Source organism: Passer domesticus, chromosome 10 (assembly GCF_036417665.1).
Source record: "Passer domesticus isolate bPasDom1 chromosome 10, bPasDom1.hap1, whole genome shotgun sequence".
NCBI lineage: Eukaryota > Metazoa > Chordata > Aves > Passeriformes > Passeridae > Passer > Passer domesticus.
Window position 1 is genome coordinate 34,291,420 of NC_087483.1, and position 12,455 is coordinate 34,303,874.

Sequence of the window (12,455 nt, forward strand, 5' to 3'; positions counted from 1 at the left end):
TAAAACACAAATCCATCAGGATTACACACCTGAATGCCTGTGTACAATAGGGCTGACTTGCTGCACTCTGTTTTCTATGAGCAGCAGCAGGCTGCACAGCACCTCTAAAGACAGCCACTTATTTAGTCTTCATTCAGGGAAGCCCAAAACCACTGAGATCAATGAAAATTCTGCTCTTAACTTCAGTGGGGCCCAGTCAAGCCAAGAGGACAGACGGTAACATAAGCCAATGTCCTACTTTGCCATGTTCCCTGTTGGAACACACTGTGGTTCTAGCAAGTATCTACACAGGAAGCAGCACTGAGCCCTTCCCTTTGCTCCAGAAGGTACAGGATGGAAACAACATCAGTTATGCAAGAGAATCAAATCTGGTCAGAGTTAAAAATACATCCATTACTCCGCAGGGTGTTTGCCATTCTCAGAAGAATCACAATTACAATTTAAGCTGGATATTCAGTGGTTAGATTTTTTTCTTTTTAAATGGTTTTCAACTATGTCCTTTGTTTCTAGAAGCAGAAATTTGTATCATAACTAAATCCATATCAGGAACCATTCCAGTTCTCATGATCACTTGAGTAAAGGAAAGCTTTGCCTTCTTTTTTTCCTAGAAACATCCACATGTTAAAAGAAATCACTTCAAGGATTTTATCAAAGTATTTCTTCAGTATTTGGTCTATTTTTACACAACAAAATTAGTAACAGTGTAAAACCACAAGCATACCAGATGAGGAAGGAAAAGAAATTACTTGACTAATAGTATTATATAAGGAACACAAATGGGTTATGGTCAACATGGGAGCTTTTCAGTCTCATTTACAGCCATCACCTTGACAAATCCCAAACCAAAATTTTAAGCTGAGTTTAGAGACCGAGTTGTAAGTCTGTATTTTAGTTAGCTTAAGTTTGATCCCTGGAGTGCACTCAGCTGTAAAAGGTTTGGTTTTGCTCTGATCACTGCAATATTAAAAGCTGGGCCTCACACCACAGCCCTTGCTGTTCATTTAAAGCAAATGTGCCATGTGACATGGATAAAACAACTACAAAATGTATACAGTGCTAATCTGCTTCTCTACCAGCCCCATTCTGGTGCAGGTACTGATGAACCGTGGAAGAATTTCACACATTGCCACCACAATTCCCACCCCAAATCCTGGAATTGGCCAAGGATGTGCCACAAATGTGCCGCAGACCCAGAAACAAGGAGGAACTAATCCCACTATTTTAATTTTTATTTTTATTCCCGGTTAAGCATGAAAATGCCCAATGGATATCCAAAACTATCACAACAGGATGGATGTATAGAATATCACAAACAAGACAAATAGGGCCTAAAACATTCTTCTGCTGGAGAACAGTTACCACTCAAGCACATAGTGCCAAAATATCCCACTTTTGGGACCAAGGAAAGCCCAGACAGATCTCCAGCAAGAAAGAAAACAACCACCTACTCCTTCCTGGTCACCTGATCTCTAGGAAAGCAGACAGAACAAATGAATCATTTTGTAGCTTTATTATCCCCCCCCACTTCTCACAAACGGACTATGACTTGCATTGAGATCTCAGTGCATTTCACAGCAAAAAAAAATGTACAAGAGGATCAAAACAGTTGTGCATAAACCCAACTCTTATTTTTTTTTGCATGATTTTCAGTTTGTGTTGAAAGTTAACATGGTTATTTAAACCTTCTGATGCATTCTTACAATTGCATCTTCTCTATGGAAAACATCTTACCAGATCACACAGTTGTGAGTTTTTATGATGCTGGATCAGGTGCAGCCATTGCCATGGCTGGGAAGTGGCAGATAATGTTATATACACTGATTGGAAGACTACATCAGAAGAAAAAACAGATTAAGGCACCACTGTTGGAAAAATTAAGGTAGCTTGTAGTTACAACAATAACGAAAGCCATAGTAAGTACTATTCTTAATTGCCAGCAATTCTTAGACTTCAATAAAATAGTTATAAAAAGGAGAAAAAAAAAAGAGGATGTTTGTACCTGAATACAGTTTCCTGATATCTGATTGCGTTTCAAATCAATACTCAGTCCTCAGCATAATCAGATGTTTGTTTGGGTTTTTTTATGGTAAGATGAAAAACCAGGACCTACAGTCCATGTATTCAAGGTCACATTTCACTGCTTTGTTCTGAACAACACCACAGGAGAAAAAACAAAACAACCCAAAGGACAGTTTGTAACACTGATACTTCATCTCTGAAACTATTAGATGGGCAGAGAAATTTAAATACAAAACTGTATGTTTTCTGTTCATTTTTAAAGCCTTAGTCCTCAGGAAGAGAAGTTGGAGGAGAAAAAACAGGCCAGATCTCATTATATTATAACTTGAGAAAAACCAGTCACTCAAAGAGATTTAATAAAATTAGAGTTGAAAAGTGTTCAAATTACTTTTCCAATTCAAGTCAACTATTTCAAGTATATTAAAACGTTTCAGAGGAAAAATTTCTCCATGGTTACACCTCTAATTGCTTTTATAAATCCATAAAAAAGAAAAGTAGTCTCTACGTACATCCCATATTCCTCCAATGCATGCACGCGTTCTCTCCGAAGAAAAGGTCGTCATGATCCAGTTGTTTCTTAATACTGATTTCAGGCACATCTTCCAAACACCCTTCCAGTTTTTGCCAAGAAGGTTAACTACTGGGCATAAAAGCAGCAATTTTCTGTTGCTGTTGTCTACATGTGCACTGAGGAGGTTTCAGTGATTAAAGAGCTTGACACAGATTCCAAAAGAGTTCCTATGTCACTCTGAAATCCAACAGGCTCCTTCTTCTCTCAGGCAGCTTTTGCAATCAGATCTACTTGGAAGAATCTTACACAATGCAGATAAAATCTCTTGGATCATACAAAAAAACAAGTTGGTTGAATGTACCTGGCAGGTTTGTCTCTACAACTTGGATTTTTACCTTTTTTTTTAAATAGCTTTAAAGTGCCCTAGTATAGTTATTTCTTTATGCTCATTTAAACTTGCACAATTACATAAAAAGGGGACACTCAGTGTGATTACTGTGTTCTGAGAGACAGAGGAAAAGGAGAGTAAAACCAGAAAACTCATCTTAAAGCAGCTTTTTTTCTAGTTACTGTCTGTTTGTTGAGTTTGTGCGGCAGAGACTGTTTTCCAGAGGGGTTTATGGTAAACCCAGCCATCTCCCTGCAATTTAAAGAGAAAGCATGGTTATCATAAAGACACTGCCTTCACAAAATGATGAGACTGATGGCTGTGAACAGCAGAGGGACAGAGCTGGTACGTTTAACTCCTGCAGACTGAGGCACAGAGAGCAGCACTGCAGGCTGCTCACACACGTGCAGGCTCCAACCAGCCCCCGGCTCTCTGGGATCAGACTGCACTTGTAATTAACCCAGTCAAAAAGCCACTCTTCTCAACTGTGTGATCCAAATTACCTGCAGAAGCCAAATAAGCAGCCAGCAGAGAGGTAGCTAGCCAGGATTATCAGCTCTACCTCAGCCCAACTGCTTACCTGGAAATGCAGTGCTCAGGATCACATTTAAATGTTTCCTGAGTACATCTGTATCCTGGACTAGCAACAGAATTTCATCTTTTGCAAATCTAACAATACAACTATCTAACTTCGAGCTGATCATACTAACACAGCTTTAGAGAACAAAAACGTTCATGGAAGCTAGTCCTGAACTTGACAAAACAAACCTGGAATACATCCAAGAGGGAGAAACCTTTTAGCCTATGTTCTAAACCCTTATTAGATCACAGCTATGGGAAGAAGAGAGGAATTACATTACTGCAGTGTAACAGATAAAGATTTCACTGTAAGGAGAATCTAAATTACTACAGCACTAATTTTACTCAAGAACTCTCCTGTTGCAAAGGGCTCAGCAAAGGCCTCTACACAAGCAAGGTCTCATCACAAGAAGCACAAGAAAAGTCTATTTGAAAGTTTTCATACCAGCATTTATCAATCCTCCTGGGCAGGCTGCACTTACCCTTGTTGCATGTCTTACTACATTATTACTACTACTATTACTGAAGTACAGGTTAAGACACTGAACAAATGAGCTCTATCCAAAATGTAACATAGAAGAACAAAAAAAGTGGTAGAGTTGAGAATGAACTCACATTCCTTCTTGCTAACAATAACATGTTGGGTACATAAACACACAACCTCAGCAAAATTAGTACTACTGATTATTTTCTTTGGGTATTTACTGTTACAGTCTGCTCACATGTGTTTACACAAAACTATTTTCCATGTGGTATTAAGGAAGTCCTTGGTAAAAGAAATGGGACTGGGAAACTGGAAAACATTTTCATGCAGGATCCAAGCATTTACAACGTGGAGAATGAAGTCACACCTTTACAGGCTTTGGAATTCTTATGTCATCTTACTCCTATGGATCCCACAAAGCTAAACTCTAAGATCTAAGGCCAAATACTTTTTTCTAATAGGACACACACCCATATGTGCCCCTGCTTGCATAACAGCTCTGCTTCTACCCTCATCAATAGCAGGTGACTGCTTGGAAACTTACATCTTTAAGGAAGTATTTAGTACACCAAGGTGTTTCTGTTTCAGCACGAAGCCTCTCCTCGTTCCTCTGCCGTTCTTCCAGGGCTCGCTTGTGCTCCGTAGCTTTATCGATGTCTCCATCCCGCAGAGACTCTGTCACATGCTGCCACAGCCTCCTACAAAATAAACTGGTAACTGACTGTTCCAAAGGCTTCCCAGCCAGCCACCTCAAACTGCAGGATCACTGTGGAACAGGAGCACTCTCTCCACTTACACATGACAAACTATTGTATTTGCAGGGTTCCCAGACCAAGGAAGGAATCATGAATCTGACTCCATGTTCTCAGAAGGCCAATCTACCATCTTATGATACTGTATTATATTAAAGAACACCAAACTACACTATACTAAAGAATACTTACAGAAGGCTAAAGAGATAATAATGAAACTCGTGACTCTCTCTCCAGAGTCCAACACAGCTTGGCCCCAATTGACCAATAAGTCAAAACAATTCACACAAAACCAATGAAACAATCACCTGTTGGATAAACAATCTCCAACCACATTCCAAAGCAGCAAAACACAGGAGAAGCAATGAGATAATTGTTTTCCTTTTTCTCTGAGGCTTCTCAGCTTCCCAGGAGCAAAATCCTGGGTGAAGGGATTTTTCCAGAAAATATGACTGTGACAACAAACCAGCCCAGGTCAAAGCATTGCAGTGCAGGTGAGGGCTCATGGCCAAGTCTTAGACCTACATCAGCAACTGGGAGCAGGTAGGAAGGGCTCTGAGGTTCTGGCAGTGCTGATCTAATGTCTGCTTGCAAACTCTTTAAAGCTGCTATCGAAATTGTTATTCAACAAGCAGCTTCTTGTGAAGATGTCAGGAGCTGCCCTGCTGTGTAGCTGATGGGTAAAAACAAAACTAACAGGGAGATTCTATTCTCTGGTAAGCACTTTGTGAACTCAAAAAAAACACCTTTGTTCATAAATAGGAGGCAAAATAAACAACCATGTGCCTGCACTAGGGTTTTGCACTTTTTTTTCCTCTTGATTTTTATTTTTAGAAAACATAAAAAAACCGTGGATGACTGCTGCTAAGCACTATCCACAAATTTATATTTGTAGCTTTTCCTAAGGCACTCACCAGACTGCTTAGGACAAAAAGGGTCAGACAAGAGCAAACACATACTCTACCTAGATTCAAAGGGGCCTTGCTTCTCCAGGGGCCGGACTCGTTTTCGTGTCACAGAGAGCTTTGTCAAGTCCACATATTTGGTCTCCCCGTTGCTGTAGGTGAACTCCAGCACACTGTTCCACTCCCCCTGCACTCTGCACACCACCGTGTTCGTCATGTTCTGCTTCACTTCACCTGTGACCCTAAGAAAGAAATTTATTTTTAAAAAACCATGGCTGAAGAAACCTGAGGACAATTCCTCACATAGTCACTCAAACCTGAATGAGTTTGCAAACTTGTCACACTGCCTTGAAAAATGTTAGTTACTTGAATTGCATTTGTGTGGAGAAGCTCAAAGAGCAAAGTGACTTTCACTCACTGCTCTAGTTCTCTTCATGTTACCCAGGAAACTCCATTTTGGCTTCAGCTTGGTTCAAGCCTCTTCAGGAAATTGAAAATGAAAAAGAAACTAACACAGGCTGATTCACATAGAACAAGCAGTTGATAATTTCCACTTGAAGTTTTACATCAGCTACATAGTTCAGACTTAAAAAATTAAAACTAAACTTTCTAGCAAGAATTTATCTCACTACCTGCTGGCACTTCATCTCACATCTTTACATTTCAACCTTCTCCTTATGTAGGTGGTCTCATTTTCATGTTGCTCACATAAGCAGCAGACACACAAAGGCAGAAGCAAGGTAGGAAACTAGGAATCAGGAGAACTGCTTTTGTTCCCTGTCTCTTCCACAGAAACCTCTGCCAATAACAAGATAAGAGAAGTGTCTTTCTAACAGACAGTGTTTCATTCAAAGAGCTGCATAATGCTGAAGTACCACTATAATTACACACATTGATGCATGTTTTTCTTCTCATCTTCAAGACCTGTATAAAGACCTCCTGACATCAACTTCATTCTGACCCAGTTTTTGAGCATTGCTTGGCAAGCAAATTGCCACTCTCAAACAGAACTTTTCTCCTACAAATAAAAGAGTCTGTGCAAACCAGACTTGAGAGATTCTCACTTGTAAGGTGCTGCAGGATTCACAAAGGATACTATCTCTAGCTCCAATTAAACTGCAGTTACCTGTACATAACCTCCCTAAAACTCACCACTTTCCATCCCTGCTGCATTTCATCAGTGCCCACACAAAGCACAGGCTACATCTCCTTCCACACTTCCATTGTGTGCAGCTGAGCACAGCTAACTTGCACACCACCAGCTTGCTCTGGTGTCCTTGGAACAACTGCATCCCAGAGAGTGGAAAGCAGCACTTCTGTGCTCCCACCTTGCCTGGTGCCACACTCAGAGCAAATGGGAGCACAGGACACAAATGCCACTTCCTTTCTTCCACACACACTGGTCACTTCCCACTGTGCCTGCACCTACCCATCCTCCCCAGTCGTGGCATCAAAATAGAGAAATTTATCTCTCAAGCAACGAAATGAGCATCACAGGTCAGACCTCCCAGCACAGGGATGCTGGATGCCAGCCAAAGCAGACCTGCAGGGATTCTCCAGGACAAGGGGGAAGGCTCACAGCCAGCTCACAGCAGGAGGCAGCTGATAAGACTGCTGTCATACCATGGTCCAGCAGCTCAAATCAAAATTAACCTCATGAGAAATATCTTTAAAAACCCAGACTGATAAGTACACACTGCTTACACAGTTTTGCATTACAAAAATTTAAGATTTGTTGAAAAAAACCATGAGCAACAAAAGCACATTTATAATATTTTTTTCTCTGTGGAAATAAAGAAGCACTAACAATTACTGAAAACAGCAGAAAAAGTGGTTGACAAGCAAGCAGCCTTAATTTTGTGCTGCTTCTCATCCTGTGACTTCCACACCTCACCAAAGCTCTTACACATGGTGGGCTCCCTGTCCTGCTCCCAAGAGATCCCTAAAAGCCTGAATCCACAGGATGTCAGAGATCAGCCTGGTTCAGGCTCTGCAGTTATTTCTTCACAACTTTAAGAGTTTGAATTTTTCCAAGCATTGTGCTGTAACAAGACAATACTGACATCCGGTATTTTAATATCATTCTCAGAATTACTACCTCTTCTCAGCTGAAAGTAAACAAAGTTATATCCCTCACTACTGAGGTGCAATATTGAACTGCTCCATTAAATTCTGTGTATTTCTCCAGGTTGCATTGCTCTGACACATAACCACTACCAGCACTGCAGACCATAGTATCTGCCTGAATCTGCACTAGTGATAAAAAACTGCTGGCACTTATGTGTAATCTTGGCCTGACTGACACATGTCTAGCTGTCCTTATCATTTTCCTCTATTTCATCCAGCTAAAAAGGTACAGGACCAAGGAGCCAATATCCAGCTGAGGCCTAACAACAAGGGCCACTCTGCAAAAAAATCCATACCATTGCCATAGCAACTCCTGTGCACTCTGAGTAACCATGACAACACTGCTGCTTCCCATCAAGAGATTCTTTTGGCAATGTCCAATCATCACCATGTCAAATTTTCAATAGTTACACTGCCTTGAACAGATCTCTCTTTAAAAAGCCTCTATATCTGTGACTAACTTCAGAGAGACAAATAACAAAACAGTTTCCAAATTAAATCACTGAAGTAAAACTACATCCTCCAACTTATCTCTTACGACACAAGAGTAGCTATTGCAAAGTGGAAGATACATCGTGAGCAATGCAAAAAACCCCAAAGGAATTTGTCAATTTCAAATAGCACCAAGCGAAACAGAATTACATGGGAGCTTCAAAAGTGAGATCAGTCTCATTTCAAACAAACAAAATGTTCTCACCGATGCAACTTGCCACCGTAGAAGGGCTTGGTATGAAAGTTAATACTTGCAGAATACCCGGTTTTTGCACAGTTAATGTTGACTTTTCCTCCCAGCTCTACCCAAGGAACAGTTAAAATTGAGCGGGCATATGCACAGGGCAGAGAGAAGGTGTATTCTTCCCCGTGTTCCAAGAGATGTAAGACACCTGTGTGAAGAAATACAAGAATCTGTAAACCAGTACCATTGCAGAAAAGGCCAAACAAGTTGTTGAAACAAATAGACAATATTACATCTGGCTACTTTTCCTCATAGAAAAAAAGAAAATTAAAAAATTCACACAACACTGACATTTATTAGATTCTAGAGACAAACATTTTTACTAACATATTAGTAACTTGAGTAATGTGCATTTAAGTGTCTTTTGGGAAAAAACAGTTATGTCAATAATACTGTTCCATAAAGTACAATCCCATGCTATGCACACACTTTTCAGTAGTGCACATAAGGACTGGCCACTCTCTTATGGTGGCTCTGGGGCACAGCAAGACTTACACTGACAAAAGGAAATAACAAAAGAATTTCCTGAACTGCAGATCCTCAGGAAGGCTAATACTCCTGCTTTCCCTTTCTGTAATAAACTTTACCCAATCTGAAGGCAGGAAGCAGAGACAATTCTCCTTACTGCACCTCTCTGCCAAGATAAACCCAACTCCTTCCTGACAGCAACCTTTCCAATAAATGCCACGAATCTCATTAAATAAAATATTTCTTATGGTTTTAAGATTAGTGGGTTTGATTCCTATAAAGAAACCAAAAGCACAAGATCTCCCTTTTACCCTTACAAGAAAACAAACAACATCTAACTGCTGCCATCCCACACCTCTGAAGCACAGTACCCCTGGCTGTCTGACATCAGCACAAACAACATGGGAAATTCTGAAAAAAGTTGTGATTTGAGAAAGGTCCTACAAGAGATATCAACTTCAGAAATTGCCTGTACAGCCAAATATGTGCCTTTCACATACCCAGCATTCCCTTGGTCATTCCCTTGTCCAGAGTGTAGTTTATATGCAAGTGCCTGGAATCCCCAGGTATTGGACAAAATATTTTAACACCCTTCTAAAACGAACAAAGGACAGAATTCACACTTACCCTCGCCAACCATTGTCACTCCTATTGACATCCCTAGGAATTTACTTTTTGTCCAGACGTGGGCGTTGACACACATGTTCCTCTCCACACACTCAGCATAAAACCCTGACACAGGGGGATGATGGGACACTTGCTCAGCTACGAATTTCACCGTGTAACAGTCCGGCTCCACTCGCCCTTCCGCATCTTTAGGCAGAGTTACTTGCTCCGAGGGCGAGTGAGCAGAGGGGCTGGTGCCAGCATCGGTGGCCACGCTGCTCTTGGGCATCCTCCAGGAGCAGTGGAAGGTCTCCCCGATGATGGGGTTGTAGGGTTTCTTGGCAATGGCTCCCTTGCGGCCCTCGTGGAAGGAGGTGAGGTAATACTCCACGAAGCGGATCATGCGCTCCTCGGGGCTGCCGCCGTTCGTGATGGCCAGGAAGAGATCGGGGTGGGACATGAAGTCCGCGTACATCTCCAGCAGCGACCGCTTCTCTAGAATGAATGTGGGAAGAACCACCTGGAAATAACAGAAAGGCCATAAGCCAAAGGCCTCTAGTAAGGAAAGCAGAGACAGGTGTTTTATAAGAGAAGTCCTTGGGAGGAGGATTCTGTCCTGCTGGGGACACCACACTTTCAGAGTGCACTTTCTTGTTCCTCTTGTAAGATGTGAGCAAAATACAGTGGTCTGAAGTTCCAGAAAAGCAATTTACAAGGAGAAAAAAGCCCAGCAAGTACAAGTAGGACTAAAGACATTGAAAGGAACTGAGCATCAGGTAAAAATACCCAAAGACATGAAAGAGCTGCAAAGAGATAACGTGTCCCATATACCTGTGAAACAGAAAACAAGCACAGGGGAACTCAAACTACAGCAAAGAAGGTTCAGAGCAGAAGTTAGGAAAGGTATAGTCTAATGAGAGGAAAGCTGGGAAGCTGTGCCAGCTCTGGAGAGCTTGCAGAATCTCTCTCCACAAAGCAACTGGGGCAAGCATCCATGAGAAGCAGCATAGGATGGGGTGATCCTGTGCCTCTGAGCAGAGGTACCTTCTACTTTCAGTTTCATTCAACACAAACCAGCAATCCTGCCCTTCCTGAGCCAAGGGCAATTCCCTAGAGTGAAAGACTATGGATACCATCAATGTTTTCCTTCTCTGCAGTAGGAACAAGCCTTGCATAGCTAAACTTACATAACTGACATAACTAACTGTTGTAAACAACAACACAGTATCTCAACCATGGGGTCAAGACAATCCATTGAAATCAGATTTAAAACCACTTCAATCTCTTTTTCAAAAAGAAAAAGCACAAACCTGAGACTTAATAGACAGTCAAGTTAAAGTGAATACACTTGCCATGTTGTTGCAGTAACAACACTTACCTTGAGTATTAAGTGGCTTTTCACTTCAGTACCCTGATATTGAGCTAAGTACAATTCTAACAACTTCATTACCTATTCTGAAGTCAGGGTTGTCCACTTCCGTGCTTTTCCTCCTCTGGAATACACACAATTCTCCCCACACAACCAAAAGTCACAACTGAGAAACAGGCTCAACAATTTGTTTCAACTAAGAGCAAAAGATACCCTAAATCAAATCCTCAGTGTGATAGAGTGACTTCATCAGATCCTCATGAAGCAGCAGGGGGTTTATGTCTGACCCACAGACAGCAGGCCCCAGGTTCAAACTATCTTTTGTTTTCCCTCTCATGTTCTGAAACATAAGCTGCACAATACAAGTGTTTCTAGGGGCTATGTAGCTAGTACTCAAAAAACATTGGTTTAAAAACCCCCAATAATCCATAACTCTGAAATAGAGTGTTTTCCTCATTCCATGCTACTGTAAAATCCACTTTTTATTTCAAAGTGCCTAGTGCTTATGGAAAGAAGTCTTTACAGGAATGAATTGAACATAAGCTGGTAGCAGCCTGATTTTCCCAGATTTGCTGCCCAAGTTGTCTAACAGCACCTGAGTGTTAATTTTTCCAAGCTGCTTGCTTTTGAGATCTGCACTCAAGTGTTAAATCCAATTCCCACCAGTGTAACTTTGTTCTTGCCTGCTTGTGAGCAAACACAGAAATGAGAATAGGAAAGAGGCTTAAACAGGCATCTAAAGATAGGTAAGGGGGAACCAAACGAAAACTTCTTTTCAGAAGCAGCATGGACACACGTGTAGGGTTACACATGTTGTGTGAAAAAGCATTATCAAGATAGAAAAGACATCATGGAAAGAAAGCAGAAAGAAAAATATGAGAAGGCTGAAGAAAACAGCATGAAAAGACTAAGGCTCAAACACTGGAAAGAAGACAGGCCATTACAGGAAAGGCAACAAAAGCACAGTAGAAAACATGAAGGGAAGGCAATAGAAAAGATAGAGTCAGCATGCTTCACCTAAACCTGCCTCAGTATGGGACATCAGATATTGGGACCTGATGTTTTTACTGGCCACAATTTCAAACTCAACTCAATACTGTTCAATACAGGAGTTGAGTTATAAATGATACTTCACTTTTACTGCAGCCAATCTTCATGCTTCAGTTACTTACTCTTGTTAAGTCCATGCCAAGTTTCAGCTGAGACAAAAGATGCAAGATAACACTGCGCTGCTCTTCCACTGCTCCTAGGTCATCTTCTTTATCATCACAGATATCCTCCAGCTCCTCATCTGGATTTATTTCTTCAGGTTCCTGGAATAAGAGCCATAAACTTTGCTCAAAGATGTAACTGGCCAGAGAGTATTCAAAAAGAACTTCATATTGTATTTAACTGCCCATGTATGAAAAAAGACTAAATAAACCCCTGCAGAGAGCTACACAATGGAATCTACTCCCAAGATAAACAGCTGAAGAATTTGAATGGGTATGAAGATAACTCAGTGCAGATTC

General features: G+C 41.1%; 1 protein-coding gene across 5 annotated transcripts in view; it reads right to left on the reverse strand.

The window, feature by feature from the left end:
- Positions 1-1,495: 1,495 nt before the first annotated feature.
- Positions 1,496-12,455, reverse strand: part of OSBPL11 (oxysterol binding protein like 11) — a 43,181-nt gene continuing 32,221 nt past the window's right edge. For all 5 annotated transcript variants that reach the window (XM_064435095.1, XM_064435094.1, XM_064435097.1 and 2 more), the window contains exons 8-13: positions 12,117-12,257; positions 9,597-10,095; positions 8,463-8,649; positions 5,698-5,880; positions 4,526-4,679; positions 1,496-3,170 (exon numbers count right to left, since the gene is read on the reverse strand). In XM_064435095.1, the coding sequence (XP_064291165.1) occupies positions 3,093-3,170; positions 4,526-4,679; positions 5,698-5,880; positions 8,463-8,649; positions 9,597-10,095; positions 12,117-12,257 (1,242 nt within the window). In that variant the 3' untranslated portion in view covers positions 1,496-3,092. The remainder of the gene's footprint in view (positions 3,171-4,525; positions 4,680-5,697; positions 5,881-8,462; positions 8,650-9,596; positions 10,096-12,116; positions 12,258-12,455) is intronic.